Source organism: Tasmannia lanceolata, unplaced genomic scaffold, assembly GCF_043159265.1.
Source record: "Tasmannia lanceolata isolate RefF3 unplaced genomic scaffold, GAP_Taslan_0.1 ptg000012l, whole genome shotgun sequence".
Classification (NCBI taxonomy): domain Eukaryota; kingdom Viridiplantae; phylum Streptophyta; class Magnoliopsida; order Canellales; family Winteraceae; genus Tasmannia; species Tasmannia lanceolata.
In genome coordinates, this window is record NW_027518689.1 from 6,274,073 (window position 1) to 6,292,222 (window position 18,150).

Consider the following 18,150-nt stretch of genomic DNA (forward strand, 5'->3'; position numbering starts at 1 on the left):
ACGCTCCTCCGGGGATGACGTTTTGCCAATCCGTATTTCCCGGATTAAGGTTTCATCACCAATGTTGACGGTTTCAATTTCTTCTTCAAGTGGTTTAGCCCGACGCTGCTCCTCCTGAGTGATCATGTGTTTGATCTCAGGGGGAGTTTCGTCGGCATCCTCATAAGAGGGGGAGTCTTGATCATTGTTATTAGTTTTATCAATTTGAGAAGCATAAACAGAGACAGGAAGATACTGAAACGAGTCCTTCATTTCATTTATAGAATCAAAATTTACATCATTGATCAATTGGCCCACAACAGGCTTTACAGTATGCTCAAAAAGAAAGTTTGTATCATCAACTGAAATGTTGACACCTGACTCAACTGGACTAAGTATGGACTTTGCAGTATATTCTATAACGGACTCATCTTCATAGACAGCATTTATACCGGAGGACTCGCCATCCGCACCAGGAATGTCTAAGCTTCCTAAGGTACCTGCATCCAAAGAATTGTTAGAAATAACAGACTTTATATTTGACTCGGAAACAGACACATACTCAGAAACTTTAGACTCTTTTGGAGGAACATGACTATACTGAAGAACTAAATGAGGAATGACCTGAGAGGTCCAGTTATCAAGGGGTACCTCAACTGGGGTAATTCGGCCCTTAGGGTTTAGGATGCGCGCATCTTCTCCGATCATGGCAATGACCGGTGCCTCAACCTCGAAGAGGGAGTCTAGAAGGCGCGGTTCTAAGTTCTCGGCCCAATCAAATTCCTGTTTTTTGACAGCTGTAATCTGCCCATGGAAGTACTCATCCGGCAATTCATCAGCGAAAAAGATTTCAAAACCCAGCAGCTCTTTCCCAGACTCATCCAACCACGGTTCGGGGAAACCACAGAACGGGCGATCAACTCCTTCTTTCCTGTACCTACCATTCATCAACAGACTGAACGGTCCCATAGGCAGCTCTAGGCCTCGACGACGCAGCTCTGCCCACTTCAGCATGTACTGCTTCCTTTCCCTGACCTCCTTTCTGGTGGGTTCATATCCTAACCCAAACAAATTGTTTGCGACCTTCAGCTCCGGCCACTCAGTTAAACCTTGCAGACTTCTCCCCAGACCAGTTCCGGGAATATACCCATATCGGCGCATTATTCGGGCTACCTGCGCATTTGCACTGGACATAAACAGAATCTCTTCGCTCATAGCTTCTTCCATAGTAATGGTAGAAACTTCGAGTGAAAACCCAGTCAGACTGACATCTATGGTGCTTGAACCGATCTGCTCTTGGGAAATCTGCCCAACCTCTGGTTCTGGGTCCCCTCTAACTGTGATAATTCTGTTATTCTTAATGAACTTGAGTTTCTGATGGACAGTGGAAGGAACAACTCCGACCCTATGAAGCCAAGGTCGGCCGAGAAGGAGAAAGAAGGAGGTCTTGATATCCAGAACTTGGAATTCTATGTCAAACATTTCACCTCCAATCTCGATTTCGGTGACCAAAGTTCCAATGACATCCCTTCTGGTTCCATCGTAAGCCAGTATCCCCTGCTTTGACGGAATGTAGTCATCTGGCCCAAACCCCAAGGCAGTAACGGTGCTCAAAGGACACACATTCAGAGCTGACCCGTTGTCAACCAAAACCTCTGGTACTTTCTTCTTATTGCATACGACGGTAATTCTGAGAGATTTTGTATGATTCTTACCCTCCGGAGTCAGATCTTCATCCGAAAAGGACACGGTCATAGCTGCTCTAGCCATAGATACGAGTCCAACCAGCTCATCAGGAGTTATATCAACGGACACCTGTGCTGTATTCAATTCGCGAAGTAGGACCTGACGGTGCGTAGGGGACGACATTAGCAGCCCCCAGATAGAAACATTAGCTTGGGTCTTTCTAAGCTGCTTCAACAGAACGTCTTCATCTTCTTCAGGACGCAACCTCTGATTCTGATTTTCAACAGCTCTGGCAATCTCAGCGGGATTCTCTGCTCTCAGCTCGGGAGGCTTAAAGACGCGTCCACCACGAGTAACATGGCGAACCTCATCACAGGGATCGTTCAACAGAAGCAAATCATCATCCTCAAGCTTAAGGACATACGGGACTTCGCCTTTCTCTTCCTCCCCCTCGAATATGAGGACATAAGGGCATCCAGAGGATTCCCCAACTTCTTGCGCAGAGGACAAGACATAAGGCTCTTCGCGTTTAACTTCCTCATCATTAGATTCCCATCTCAGGATATACGGCTCATAAAAAATAAAGGCACATATACGGGAATGATCCAGGACAACCTCCTCAGTAAGAATGGCATAGACATTCGGAGGAGGCATAGCGTGCGTTGGCAATGGATTCCTGATGACATTAGGAAGAGCCTCCACCGCAATTTCTTTTGCCTCGATCTTATCTTGGATCCTATGCCTTAGTGCAATACATCTGTCGGTCAAATGCCCAACACTCTGGTGATATTCGCAGTATTGATCTTTTCTCCAATATTTCGGGAGGGGATTTGGGGCTTCCCGGAGTTCTAGTAGAGTGATCTTCTTGTCCCTCAACAGTTTTTTGAGAGCCACAGATAGGGAATAGGGTAGAGGAGTGAATTGTCTGGGCTCATTTCTTTCCGGACGAACTCCTCCGGGACCTTCTCTCCTAACTGGACGAGCAGTATTCGCATTGTTAACTTCCTTCGGGGGGGCCATAGGCCTTTTTCCCTCTCTGACATCTGAAGTGGAGGTCCTAGCTCTCAGGCCGCCCTTAGCCAATATGTCTTCGATTCTCGTCCCGGTCTTGATCAGGTGATCAAAGTCATTGAAGTACTGGATTGACATGTGAGGAAAGTAAAAGGGGGAAAGATTCTTGACGACAATCTTGATAAGATCGTCATCCGGTAACTTGTGGGTCATTTGGGCTGCCTTTCTCCTCCATCGTCGAATGAAGGAAGTAAAGGTCTCATTGGGTCCTTGCTTCAGCAATTTAGGTCCCTTTTTGTCACGTCAATCCCCTCTTCCATGGAGAATTGCTGGACAAATTTGTTAGCTACACCTTCAAGGGTCCGGACCTCTTCTGGCTTCAGATGCAGAAACCATTTCTTGGCTGTCCCAGTCAAGGTCCTAGGGAACACTAGAGCAATCTGCTCTGGGGATAAACCGTACTGCTGCAACAGAGGAATGACTGACTTGAGATGGCTACGAGGGCACCCCATTCCGTCGTACTTGTCAAAGTCTGGCATTTTGAACTTGGGCGGAAGTACGACCCCTGGAGCTATCATGAATTCAGACATATCCAAATTTTTGGGACCTTGGCACTTCATGGTTTCCATATCCCGGTCAGCTTCTCAATTTGGTCAGCCAATTCCTGTGCTTTATCAGGATTTCCCAGGTTAGGAAGACAGTTCTCTGCTGCGTATTGGCACATCAAAGTCTTCGATTTCAGGCAATACAGCTGGCCTGGGAGAAACAAGAGGAACGGAAGGTATAACTGGGGACTGCTGATTGGCCGGGTCTTTAGAGGTAGAAAGACGATCATTTTTCTGGAGGGCTATATCATCCTTCATGGCACTCAACTGAAGGAGAATAGCCTTCATCATTTCATTCGTATCAGGACTGTTGTTTCCGGTCCCTTCCATTGATTCAGATGCCAGTGGAGAGGATGAAAGAATTTCTGGACGACCAAGGAGGAGCGGCGCAGGAGAGGTGAAGGATTCTGGGGAAAAAGAAAGTCTATTCAGCCTGGAATCTGAAGACTGACGGGACCAGGCCGATTTTGAATTGACTTTCTTAGGAGCGATGATGTCCCGCTAAGACTCCTGAATGGAAGTTAATAAGTTAGATTGCACATTTGATAATTGAAATCAGGTAGCTTCCACAAATAGAGAGAAAGAAAAGAAACACACTTTGCATTGATTATATCGAGACAGGTTACAATGACGACGATTGGCAACGTAAAAATTGATGTAACTTTGAATCGCCAACTGCTTATAACATGTATCAAGTAAAACTCTTTTCTCTATATTTTCATCTATAATGAGACCGGGATTACAATATTTGACTTTGATTATGTCCAAGTAAAACAAGTGAAGACAGTAAAGAAATGATAATCTCATGCCGAAAATATTCATGGTTCACCAATCCGAGCTTTTCGGCTTGCAGGCCCTCCGGACATTCCTTCCTTCCAAAGTTTAGACACGAAAGCAGATCTCCTCTCCGTGATTTTGTCTCTCCAAGCAGCTACTATGGATGCAATGAGATAAGGAGTAAGGTCTTCACAGTTAGGTGGTGTGATAACCTTAGGAGCACAAGAGCTTGCATTAATCTGGCAAGGGAAACACAAAGGTGCATAGAAAGATGATTTTTCTAAACCCATAAGATAGACAAATGAGTATGGGTAGGTGCTGGTGATAATTTTTAGACAGGATTGACTCACCCAATGAAATTGGTCTCCCCTACATTCTGCAGCCAATGGTGCCACTCATTAAGCTGGGGTTGCTTAATCTTTGTCTTCCAAGAATGAAAACCCTTGAGGGTGTACTCAATGCTGTTTTGTGGCTGAAGGATAGTGAGTTTCTCACATAGCCACACATATAACAGCTTAGCACATCCGAAAAAATTATCCTGCACCTTTTTACTAGCAATAAGGTCTAAGCCATAAAAGGTTTCGGCTAGCATTGTAGGGACAGGATTTCTCCCCTCATTTATCTGATCTACTATCGTCAACAAAGTGAAAGGGGGGGCACTAGAGTCTCTGCGAAGGACATGGCGTGCAAAGACAGCAAAGACTAGGGCATTACGTCGACATTCCTGAAAACGAGAGTCAGTTGGATCGACATTTTTGGAAAACAACTCAATGAGGGTCTGAAATTGCACATTTTTCTCTGCTAAGCAATGCAGAGTTTTCGCAATCTTATTTTCGAATAATCTGCAAAAAAGATCATGAGGGGAGTCTACGCTCGAAGGTCGGATCCAAAGTCCCCCAGGAGGAAGTCCTAACAAGGCACACCAATCTTCGAATATAGGACAAAGTTCAAAAGACCCAAATCGAAAGACATGAAAAACAGGGTCCCAAAATCCAGCAGCTGCTTGAAGAAACTTCCAATCTATACCGCGACTGTTCAGATGAGTAAATGAACCGATGAAATGCTCAACCACACTCCTTTCTTCGCATCTTAACGGAAAAGATTTAACAGTCTCCGCTATCCATTTATCTAACAAATTATTCGCCATGATCAGACCTATCATTCAAATAGGACAAAGATCAGGAAAGAATAGGAATAACTGTGCGCAGACAAATGACAAGGCTAACTCGGCAATCAGTTTTATGAAAAGGATACCGTCTGAGACAATGAATTTTTCATCAAAGATGAGGGGTAAACAATAGATCAGAAAAATAGACCACGGCCATACGATGACAGAAGTAGGTCATAAACCGGATTTAAATCTGGTGCTGGATACCAACAACTTTACGATCAAGAGGATCAGAATTGTAGACCATGGCCATAGGGACAGCGATAACCTATCGGCTAGATCTCGAGGTGAAACAGGTATACAAACAAATATATATCCTAATGGATAATAGATATACAAATTGAATCTATGACACAACGAAAGACTGGATAAACAATCAGAGGGTAACGAATAAATTATGACCACAAGAGCGACACGTACATGCTACTAACCTAGTGAGACTAAAAGGATGTAAATACAACTGATCAAACCAGAAGTTCTCACTAAAAATGGGTTCTAAGCTAAATTGGGGATATACATGGGAATCGAGACTAGGAAAACTGACTCTAAAGAATAGCAGTCATGCTTAAAAAATATTTTACGAAAAATTCAACAGCATAACGGCTAGACAAGAGAGTCCAGATAAGGTAAACTCATGGTTTAACTGACTCTAAGAAATGGCAGTCATGCTCGAAATGTTCTGAACAAAATCCTGCAGCATAACGACGCTAGACAAGAAAGTCAAGGTAAGGTAAACTTATGATTTTCCTAGCTCTAAGAAATAGCTGTCATGCTCGAAATGTTCCGGACAAAATTCGGCAGCATAACGGCGCTAGACAAGAAAGTAAGGTGAACTCAGGATTTTCCTAACTCTAAGAAATAACGGTCATGCTCAAAAGGTTCTGGATAAAATCCGACAGCATAACGGCTATACAAAGGATTCACAAAGGATTCCCACAGCCCGACTAAAGGGTATGTAAATGGGAAGAATAGTAGTACAAGACTCTCAGTAAGAATGCTACTACTCAACTGACAGTAATAAGATAAGCTCACAATCGGTAAACGAAACGTGATCACAAGAGAAAGATAATCTAATGAATAACTGACTGCAAATGGGAATGTATGACAACGGAGCAACTCCTATAATCAACAGATCAAAGGACAAATCATAGCCAAGGTAATGGCGATCATGAGCTACTGACTAGATCTAGATCTAAGTAAGGAATGGGTATCACCGATTGAAATAAATAAGGAACTCTAACTAAGAGGAAAACCCTAATATACATAATCAGTATATATAGGTATATACACATATACATATATCCTAACCAGGGGCACCAGCCCTAAACCTAATCTAGCGGAGTCAAGGAAGTCTCGACTCAAGACAGACTGATGAGTGTACTAGGACCGTGCTGTAGCCATGTAAAATGAGCTACCCTAGTCTGCAAATGGGACAAAGCTCCTAACTCTAGGCTTCACATGTGTAAGCAACACATGTTCGACCCTATATGAATGCAATATACTTATATAAACACGGGTACTTCCTAGTTGGGTTTCACTAAGCCAATAAGTATATACATAATATATAAAACAAAGTAGGGCTCCGGACTCAATCTATCGGGTACTATGCGTATGAAACATACTTAACATGTATAACAAAAGTACGCCCAATGTTATACATAGTATGCTTCATTGTCCATCGGCTGCTGTAGACACCCCATTTTGACCGGACCCAAGTTCGCTATGCTTGGACGTGTAGACACCCCATTTTGCTCTGCCTTAAGAAATTAGGGTTTTTCCATCGGTTTTCCAATGTCTTTCCTTTCCGCGTCCGTTTGTTACATTTCTAAATATTTTTGGTCGTTTCCGCCATGTTTCGTATTTTTCTGTTGAATATTGAGAAGGGTTATTCATGAGAATCCGAGCAAAAGAGAATGTGGGACCCACTGGTGTGGGACCCGTTTGTGTGGGACCCGCTAGTGTGGGACCCGTTTGTGTGGGACCCGCTGATATGGGACCCGCTGGTGTGGGACCCGTTTGTGTGGGACCCGCTTGTGTGGGACCCGCTGATGTGGGACCCGCTTGTGCGGAACCCACAAAGTGGGACTCACCATTAGCATGACTTAACTTTCTCTACCATTTCCACCAACTTCATTTTTCCCTTTAAAATAACACCATTATCTCCATTACCATTATATATTCCATTATTCCCACCACCATTCCCACCATTACCATTATATATTCCATTATTCCCACCACCATTCCCACCATTACCATTATATATTCCATTATCCCCACCACCATTCCCACCATTACCATTATACATTCCATTATCCCCACCACCATTCCCACCATTACCATTATATATTCCATTATCCCCACCACCATTCTCACCATTACCATTATATATTCCATTATTCCCACCACCATTCCCACCATTACCATTATATATTCCATTATCCCCACCACCATTCCCACCATTACCATTATATATTCCATTATTCCCACCACCATTCCCACCATTACCATTATATATTCCATTATTCTCCACCACACCCACCATTCTCATTATTTATTTCCACCTCTCCACTAAGTTTTTCACTATATAAAGAGAGGTGATGAGAGAAAAAAAAGGAGGAGAGAAGGAAGAGGGGAAAAAAAAAGAAGAAAAAAAAAAAAAGAGAACAAAAAAAAAAAAAAAAGAAGAGAGGGAGAGAAAATAAGAGAGAAAGAGAGAGAGGAAAATATAAAAACAAAGAAGGAAGCGGAGCGGATCGCACGTCGGCCGGATTTTTGGATTTCTTTGGCTCTTGGATTCGGCGAGGAACTCATCACAGGTAGGTACACTGTTTTCGGAATTTTTTAGAATTATTTGGTATATTTTCGGATTTTTGCATGATTTTTAACAAAGAAAACTAAAAGATATACTAAACAGATTCCACAAATAATGAAATTTCGTGGGAAAATAATATGATAATGATACATTCTACCATGAATTTGTGAGAATTTTTGGATTTTGTTTGGTATATTATTTTATGTATTCTTTGAAAATTATCAGATTTTGGGAGAATTGTTACTGATGTCAAATCACAGATACAATTCTCCAAATTTATACAGTAGTCTTAAATTCTATACTTCTTGCTTCTGTAAAATTTTCAAGTGATTTTGATCTTGTTTCATATGAGCTGTAGTGTTAATTCATAATCTGGTTTGAAATTTAAAAAATCCGAAACTGATAGTAAATAGTTTTCTAAATTCATGGAAATCTTACAGCATGCTATTTTCACTTATATCTTACTAATGTAGAAATTTCATGGAATTTAGATTTCTATTTCTAGTAGTTTCTGTGTTATTTTTGCAATCTGGTCTTATTGTTGTTAAATCAAAATTAAATATGAGCTTAATGTACAAATCCACAAAATTCATCCCGTAAGCTGCATGGATACCCATCTTACTGCTGTAGAAATTTTGATTCATTTCGAATTCGTTTGCTACAGTTTCACTTGTAAAAACACTCATATGTTTAAAATTGATAAAATCCATTGAAAATCCGAAATTAATTGAAAATCATCTGAAAATTTCTAAAGAACCTTAAATCTCTGTCACATGTTAACTCATTAATCCATTGAAACAGAAATCTTAGGGTCTTTAGATTTCCCTCGAAAAATGGCCAGTGCATCCATAATCGTATCCCAATTGCAACCAATCTTTGACAATTTAGATATTTAAGCTATAACATGTTATTGGCTCCGAGGTTACTGTCCACGGAAATCCTGAGATCTGCCAGGCAATAAGATGCTATAACCTAAGTATTAAATTGCGCAAGGAAAGAGCGCACGATTCCCTCCCTTGGATGCCATTCTGGGCCGAAATTGGTGTACCCATAGGAGGCATGCTTTGCCTCATATAAGAGTCTTTGACTCATTTGTTTGTGTGATGTTGTTGTCAGTGAGTCTTTGACTTGTGTTTCCATCTCTTTTAGGGAGTCTTTGACTCGTCTATCCTTTAGTTGTTATCAGTGGAGTCTTTGACTCGTTTTTCCACCGCTATTAGAGAGTCATTGACTCATTTGCTCATTTGTACCCTTCTTTAATATTTTTAGTTAGGAGTTTCTCCTTTAGAGTTGTTGATTACTTCGTTTTAATTAGAGGCTAACTCAGTCTTATTAGAGCTTTGCTTGCTTGGGATCTTGGATCGTTTTCTCTCTTCTTGGGACGCTATCTTTCTTGTTATGGTTCGTCTCTTTGAGACGTTAGTTGTTTGTTCGGGGTTTCCCCTTTTGGATTTAGGGCTTTGCCCTAGTTTGTGGTTGTTCTTGCGTGTTCCCTTTAAGATTGAAAACATCTAAAGGTCCTGAGCATTGAAAAAGCTTTAAAATCCAAAAACATTAGAAATTTAAAACTCAAAAACATTTGAAAACTTTAAAAATATCAAAAACATTTGAAAATATAAAAAAACCTTAAAAAATCTGAAGTGTGAGTGTTTCTTTTAGAAGCGTAGTTTGAGAGTTCGTTTTCGAACTACGTTGGCTTGATCCTCTTCCGAGGTACGTAGTGCAGCTTGGGATTTACATCCCAAGTCCAGCCAAACTTTTTTTGTAAATAAACGTTTTAAACCTTCTTCAAAAACCTTTAAAATATTGTTTTCAAAAGACCTTCCTCTAGAGTTAGGAGTTTCTCCTCGATAGAGAATTTTAGAGTTAGGGTTTTTCTTTTGATAGGTTGTTTGATTGATTGTTTGCTGTGTGCTTGTTTTAGAGTTAGAGGTCTGTCCTAGAGTTATAGGAGCGCCTCCGTCCGGTCAGTTGGCGATCCACATCGCCGAGTGATGACTAGAGTAGGATACGCTAGTCCACCCTTGGTTTTCCTTAGGAAATACAGCCTAGTCACACATAGGTTGTAAGAACCACCTGCATCAGCGTAGGGCTAATCTGCATTTAGTTAGGGCATATAGGGTGTCCTAAAATTCACAATTCACTGGAATTTAAATAATCGTACAATAAACTTTAATAATTGGTCCGGTCTTTTAGATCGAGTTTAGGATAGAGGGCTAGGTGTCTTAGGCATCATAACTTAGAATAGGCGCGAAGAACTACGTTGCCTTGATTCTCGTGGAGGCGGGGATACGTAGGCTTCTTTGGATGAATACCAGACCATCTGAGGACTCGGGCTAATCACTTTTAAAACTGTTGAAACAATCAAATCACTTAGGATTTTCCATGAAATTAGAATTTTAGGAGAACTTTCACTTAGATTGAATCCAAACCAATTAAGAAATCAAGATACACATTTAGGATTCACATTGAAATTAGATCATAGGATGCATGTCACATAGATAGCACATTAACAAGAGAGTTGAATGAGCCATTAAAAATGAATTTAAAAGAGTTAACTTTTGGAATTGAAGACCGATTATCGGGCAGGAATGGTGCATGTGGTGGATAAATCCCCATACCTTCCATTCTTGTAACCAGGTAGTGAGTCTAGATTTCTGGTTAATTATGGGTCCTAGATCCCACATCTAGGTGGCGACTCTGTCAGTCTCTTTTGTGTGGAATTCGGATTGCCTTAGTGATCCCAAGTTCACATAAAAGATGAATTAAAATTAATAATAAAAGGCACACGCCAATCGCGTGGGTACGAGAGACCAAGAGATAGTGCGTGGCGGCTCTCGCGCCACCACCCCTCTCGCGGGATCGGGTCCCACAGACTGGCGACTCTGCTGGGGACCACCTAACTTCATTACAATTCCAAAGGATAACTCATTTGAATCTATTTCAACTGGCTCATGAAAACTCTATCTCTTTTATGCTTGTTAGATTAGTTTGTATGCTTTATTTTCTCATCACATTTACTCAAACTTAATCTAACAAAACCTGAAGGCATCATAGATTGCGCGAACTTATTGCACACACTTACATCACTTTCATCTAAACCCCTGCATCTCACATGCACACACGTCCTATTTTAGGAACCCGGAGTGTTATCTAGCATGGTTGACTGGGATTTCATCACCTGGTGCCTCTGTGCTAGAGAAGCATTCCACCCTTAGCCTAGTACCTTTATGGTACGTAAACGGATCTCTTGTTCACGTACTGATACGCCGGACACTGGTACAGTATATCGAACATGGATTCGCGCTAAGGGAACTCTTGGCCTTACCCCTAGATTAACCCACACATGCATGTAGTATACGAACACATGTGCATCACGTGTGTGAGCCTAGTTTAGGATATCTTACCCAATTGTGTGTGTGAGCCTAGTTTAGGATATCCTACCCATTTGTGTCTAGATTAGGCCGTAGTCCATCTTTCAATGGCTACGATCGGTCCTAGGTACACAAACAAAGTCATGAGTCGAGATCCTCTCTCCACTCCGCTAGATTAGGGTTAGGGTTGATGCCTTCAGGTAACACTGATAAAATGTGCGAAAATTAAAAAACTTTTCCTTTGGGGTTAGGATGTAAATCCCATTCATTTCCAAAGATCTCATAGGATTAGTCATTCATGATCCATCTGTTGAAAGCAATCTTATGCTATCTCATCTCATCTTGATCTCATCTTGTTGTTGATATCCATCATTCAGATTTTAGATCTGGTCCTTGACCCGACTTTTGTCATTTTTATGGCCATGGTCTATTATCTGAGCCATTGATTTTTCATTGATCAATGTTTACCTATCATATATCTTTTACCTCTGGATCATATCGAAATCATTGATGAAAAAGTTTGATCTCACCTGTATTCTTTGAGTGCATGATCGTTGCTGAGATCGAAACTTATTTTGATTAGGGATGTTTATCGTTCCTGACTCTTTCATTCCCAAAAGAAGAACGGTTATACCCTTAAGGAATAGATTGAGGATTCTTTCCAAATTAACATACCCGTTGATGTATTTCAAGATTACTCTTTTCTCTATTTGTTCAGAATCTTTATCTCATGATTATTGATCTAGTATGTTAACTTCCAATCAGGATTCTGAAAGATAGCAACCATCGCTTCAAAAAAGGGCACCCAAGCTAAACCTACCTGGTCTAGACCTACCTCAATATCTAGACTTGTTCGTCACTTTGATCCCACTGTGTCACCAACAGCACCTTTACCATCTTCACCAGAGTTGTCAGGTTCTTTTGAAGTCAACCAAATGGCTAATGATCCAGTGGACCCCATGATAACTATACAGGAAATGTTGAGAAATATGTGTCGAGATATAGCAGGGTTGAAAGATGAGGTGACTCATCTAAAAGACCAGAGTACTCAAAAGGTCTCTACTTCTAAAGATCCCGCCATTCAGCCTCCTCCGGCCACATCTCCTAACCTCACCAGACCAGTCATCTCTCCCGTAGAGATCGATCTAAAAGATGAGCAATATGCTGGGGAATACTTTGTCCCTCCGGTTAACAAGGAGAATGAGTTGTTCGATAAGTATGAGAAGATGGCTCGTGACATTGAGAGCATGAAGGTTCAAGCGTCCAAGGGATTCGATATTTCTGAATTTCTGATGTCCCCTAATGCCATATTCCCGCCTAAGTTCAAGGCACCAGACTATGACAAATATGATGGAACTGGGTGTCCGAGAAACCACGTCAGATGGTTCATCACTCTTTCCCAGCAGCATGGCTTAAGTCGAGAGCAGATGGCTCATTTGTTTCCTATGTCTCTTATAGGGGTAGCCAAAAGATGGTTTTTGAGGTTGAAACCAGAAGAGATTAGGACATTAGAAGAAATCTCTAACCGATTCGTAGAACAATTCTCCATGGAGGAAGGGATCGAGGTCACTAAAAGAGATCTGAAGCTGTTGAAGCAGAATCCTCAGGAGACATTCACATCTTTCATTAGGCGCTGGAGGCGCAAGTCTGCCCAACTGAGCCATAGAATGTCAGAGGAAGACCAGATAAAGTTGGTCCTCAAGAGCTTGTCCCCGCAGTACTTTCACTTCATGGCGCCGCAGCACTATCAGAATTTCGATCATTTGATTAAGACCGGCACCCAGATCGAGGATGCTATTGCTAAGGGCCTCCGAGCCAAAACGCTATCTGATGTCCGAGAGGGGAAGAGGCCTATGATCCAACCGAAGGAAGTACAAGCAGTCAGTTATACCAGACCAGTGACCAAGCCTGTTGATGAAGTTGTTAGACCAATGGTGACGAAGCAGTTCAGGCAGTTTGACCCATTACCATTTCCACTGCCCATGATACTTAAGAAGTTGATCAGAGACAAGAAGATCAGACTTCCGGATGTCAAACCTGTACCTAATCCGCTGCCCGGAAACTGGAGAAGGGATCAATACTGTGAATATCACAGGGGCCCGGGACACATGACTGAGAACTGTTTGGCCTTGAAGCACGCGATTCAGAACATGATCGATAAAGATGAGCTTGCAGTTGAAAGGCCGAATATCACTCAGAATCCTCTCCCCAACCACCGTGCTGTTGCTCCTCCCACTACAAACGCTATCTTTGTAGATGAGCCCATCCTTGATCCCTCTGCTCTCATTTGCGCTATTACATCTGATAAAACATATGTTTTGAACTTTGACGATGAAGAGCTCAGAGAATTCAGAGAAAAAGAACCTTATGTGCTGTCGTTTGACGATGCTGAACTCGCTGAGTCATCTTCAGCCCAGTCATATGCGCTTCAGAATGTTGGTCTGGAAGAAGCAAAGGAAGCCACCTATGTTCTAAGGATGGAGGACTTTGAAGAGGATGTCAGTAATGCACCTTATGTTTTCAGAACGGACGAAGACGAACTGCTATTGCTGGATGATCAGTGTAACGAGATGCGTCACATGACCCGAGGTGGGCGAGTGTTCAAACCACCAGAATTGAGTGTAGAAAACCCGGCAGGGGTTGCAAGAAACTCAGAAAATCAGAGGCAGAATAAAGTGAGCGCAGACGAAGAAGATGAGAGCCTGTTAAAGCAGCTGAAGAAGACTCAGGCTAATATCTCGGTATGGGGTTTACTAATGGCCTCATCGAAGCACAGAAAGCTAGTCCTTCAAGAGCTTAATGCAGCACAAGTTTCTGTTAATACCTCACCTGACGAGCTTGTCAGTCTCGTAGCCATGGCCAGAGCTGCGAAAACATTGTCATTCGCTGATGACGATTTACCTCCTGAGGGCCGAGACCATACTAAGCCTCTTAAAATCACAGTCTTCTGTAACAAGAAGAAGGTGCCAGAGGTGTTGGTTGACAACGGCTCTGCACTGAATGTTTGCCCATTAAGCACCGCAGCAACCCTGGGGTTCAGTCCTGAGAATTTTATTCCATCCGAGCAGGGTATTCTAGCATATGATGGCACTCGCCGAGATGTAATCGGGACTTTGGTCACTGAGATACAGATTGGCGGAGAAGACTTTGAGGTAGAATTTCAAGTCTTAGATATTAAGGCTTCATTCTTACTGTTGCTTGGCCGTCCTTGGATGCACAAGGTCGGGGTTGTTCCGTCTACTCTCCACCAAAAACTGAAGTTCATTCGCAGGAACAGAGTGATAACAGTAAAGGGGGATCCTGATCTCGAGATAGGGCAGATCACTCCGGACATAACTGGGGAAAGATCCAAAGATGTCAATTTGACGGGGTTTTCACTAGAGGTAACTACGATCACTTTCAAAGAGGCTTTGAATGAGGAAATTTGTTTCCTGACCAGTACAAATTCGAATGTCATCAGAATGATTCGCCGACAGGGCTATATGCCAGGCGCCGGGTTAGGCAAATATCATCAAGGTTTGACCGAGTTTCCTGTGTTCAAAACATTCAATGGTTTGTTCGGACTGGGTTACAAGCCTACAAAGAAGGAAATTGTAGAGATGAAGCAGTTGATGCTGAAATGGGCAGAAAACCGTCGTCGGGGCTTGGGGCTACCAATGGCACCCATTGATTTGAAAATGAACGGTCGATTCCGAAAAGAAGGCGCAGCCTTTCCTTTCTGTGGCTTTGCAGAGTTTTGGTTGGATGAGAGCACAGGTCAGATGCTTCCGGGGTTTGAGATTTTCTTCGATCTTGAGCTAGAAGATGAGCCAGTGGGTATGCAGATTGTAGAGACAGAGTCTGAGGCTGATTGGACAGAGCACATAGAGCCGAGTCTTCTGAATTCACTTTTCCAAGAAGGGTCACAGACTGTGGCCGTGATTGGCAGGAGCCCGCTGATACTTGACCCAACTCGTCTTATCACCCCGGCTGAGGAACCTCTGACTAACTGGACTTCTCAAGTCCTACCCCAGGTTATTTTCCAGTACAAACGAATCCCTTCAGAAGAGTCAGTCGTCCATAAATACGTGTCAGTCTCCGGGTTTGATTCAGAGTCTATATCTTCTAATGAGTCTTTTGATGCAGGTACCATAGAGGACCATTCACCTAAGATCGGCGACGTTTCTTCCTTTTCAAGCGAGATTGAGTTGGAGTCTGTTCATAATAAAGCATCTGTTGCTGTTTCCTTTTATAGTTCTGAGTCAGTTGACGCAGGTGTCAACATTTCCATCGAGTCTGTAAAAATGAGTCCAAAGTTCATTGTACCCCCCGATGAGGGTAATTCGTCTGTTGATGTATATGATTCAAATTTCAATGAAATGAAGGATTCTTCTTTTGAGTACATTCCTGTCTCTATTTCATCTGCTGAATCTGCTATAAAATCTGATAATCTTAATAATAACAATCAAGACTCCCCCTCTGATGAGGATGCCGACAAAACTCCCCCTGAAATCAGACATATGATCCAACAGGAGGAGAGTCGCCGAGCAAAACCACTTGATGAGGAAGTTGAAACTGTGAATATTGGTGATGAAACCTCAATTAAGGAAATAAAGATTGGCAAAACTTTATCCCCTGAAGAACGCAAGGAATTGATCACCCTGCTTAAAGAGTTCAAAGAAGTTTTTGCTTGGTCTTACGATGATATGCCAGGATTAAGTGAGGAAATCGTCCAGCACAGATTACCCTTAATCCTTGGTGCTAAGCCAAAGAAGCAAAAACTCCGAAAGCTCAAAACAGAATGGGAGTTGAAAGTCTATGAAGAAGTGAAGAAATTGTTAGAAGTAAAATTCATCCAGGTGGTGGAATATCCTGAATGGCTCGCTAACATAGTACCGGTGCCCAAAAAGGACGGGAAAGTCAGAATGTGTGTTGATTTTAGAGATTTAAACAAAGCAAGTCCTAAAGATGACTTTCCTCTTCCAAGCATTGATCTCCTGGTGGATAACACTGCTGGGCATGCTCTTTTATCCTTTATGGATGGATTCTCAGGGTACAATCAGATTAAAATGGCACCTGAAGACATGTTGAAGACAGCGTTCATCACTCAGTGGGGTACATATTGCTACAGAGTGATGCCGTTTGGCTTGAAAAATGCTGGTGCTACATATCAGAGAGCCGCCACGACTCTTCTTCATGATATGATTCACAAAGAGGTTGAAGTTTACGTTGATGACATGATCGTAAAGGGGAAGACTCGGCCTGAGCACACTGTTGCCCTGAGAAAGTTTTTTGAGCGGATCAGGAAGTATCAGCTTCGTCTGAACCCGAGTAAATGTGTATTTGGCGTTACGTCAGGGAAACTCTTGGGGTTTATGGTCAGCGAAAGAGGGATCGAAGTGGACCCGCAGAAGATCAAGGCGATTCAAGAAATGCAGCCGCCGAAGACAGAAAGGCAGATCAGAGGTTTCCTTGGCAAAGTTCAGTATCTGAGACGGTTCATAGCACATCTGACGATGACATGTGAACCCATTTTCAAGCTTCTGAAGAAGAATTCCTCGAAGAAGTGGAATGAAGAGTGTCAGGAGGCTTTTGAAAAGGTTAAGCAATGCCTATCCTTGCCCCCTGTTCTTTCACCAGTTATTCCAGGCCAGCCGTTGCTGTTGTACTTATCTATCACGGATACAGCGATGGGTTGCATGCTTGCTCAGCAGGATCTTGAGTCTAAGAAAGAAAGACCCATTTACTACATCAGCAAGAAGATGCTAGAGTATGAATTAAAATACACTGTTTTGGAGAAGACTTGTCTCGCATTAGTTTGGGCAACCCAGAGGCTTAGACATTATTTGCTTTCAAACAAGGTTCTTCTGCTTTCACGAATGGACCCTCTAAAGTACTTGTTTGAGAAACCTGCCCTTACAGGAAGGACTGCAAGGTGGTTATTGTTATTGTCTGAGTTCGACATCAGTTATGTCACTCAGAAATCAGTTAAGGGGCGGGTTATAGCTGAACAATTGGCCGATGCTCCAGTTGAGGAGAATGCTGTTCTAAGAGCCGAATTCCCTGATGAAGAAATTATGGATATCGAAGAAGAAGAGGTTCTCAGTACCAAGTGGTTAATGTACTTTGATGGAGCCGTAAACAGTCGTGGGCAAGGAGTAGGTGCAGTCTTGGTCTCTCCGAAGAAAGAATACATTCCTATCTCCATCAAGTTGCAGTTCGAGTGCACCAACAACATGGCAGAGTACGAAGCCTGTATTGCCGGACTTGAAGCAGCCTTAGCATTGCAGATTCAAGATATTGATGTGTTCGGGGATTCCATCCTGATCATTTACCAGATTAATGGGCAATGGAAAACTCGAGAAGATAGATTGATCCCTTATAATATGTATTTGGAATCTCTAGTCCAAAAATTCAAGAGCGTCACATTTACTCACTTATCAAGGACCAGAAATCATTTTGCTGATGCTTTGGCCACTTTGGCCTCGATGTTAGATATCTCCGCTACAATGGAAGTTCAACCGTTAGCCATCAGACTGCAATGGGCCCCTGCGCACGTAAATGCTATAGAGATTTCAGCTAGATGTCCAGATGGGAAGCCTTGGTACACAGATATCAGAAACCTCATTTCAGGCAAGGGTCATCCTCCGGAAGCTTCAAGCAAGGAAAGGAAAACTCTCCAGAAGTTATCTGCGAATTTCATCATTTGCGGTGAAGAGCTATATAGAAGGTCATTTGATGGCATACAACTCCTTTGTG

The 18,150-nt window shown here is 42.4% G+C and overlaps 2 protein-coding genes across 2 annotated transcripts; one reads left to right on the forward strand and one right to left on the reverse strand.

Annotated features, from left to right (window-relative positions):
- Window positions 1-249: 249 nt before the first annotated feature.
- Window positions 250-3,338, reverse strand: LOC143887056 (uncharacterized). The gene is made up of 2 exons (XM_077391165.1): window positions 631-3,338; window positions 250-479 (listed from the first exon to the last, which is right to left on the reverse strand). The coding sequence occupies exons 1-2, from the start codon at window positions 2,887-2,889 to the stop codon at window positions 471-473; spliced, it is 2,268 nt and encodes a 755-aa protein (XP_077247280.1). The 5' UTR covers window positions 2,890-3,338; the 3' UTR covers window positions 250-470.
- A 4,559-nt stretch (window positions 3,339-7,897) lies between these two features.
- LOC143887596 (uncharacterized) lies at window positions 7,898-15,678 on the forward strand. Its single transcript, XM_077391693.1, has 3 exons — window positions 7,898-8,042; window positions 12,178-15,425; window positions 15,538-15,678. The coding sequence occupies exons 2-3, from the start codon at window positions 12,348-12,350 to the stop codon at window positions 15,544-15,546; spliced, it is 3,087 nt and encodes a 1,028-aa protein (XP_077247808.1). The 5' UTR covers window positions 7,898-8,042; window positions 12,178-12,347; the 3' UTR covers window positions 15,547-15,678.
- The last annotated feature ends 2,472 nt before the right edge of the window (window positions 15,679-18,150 follow it).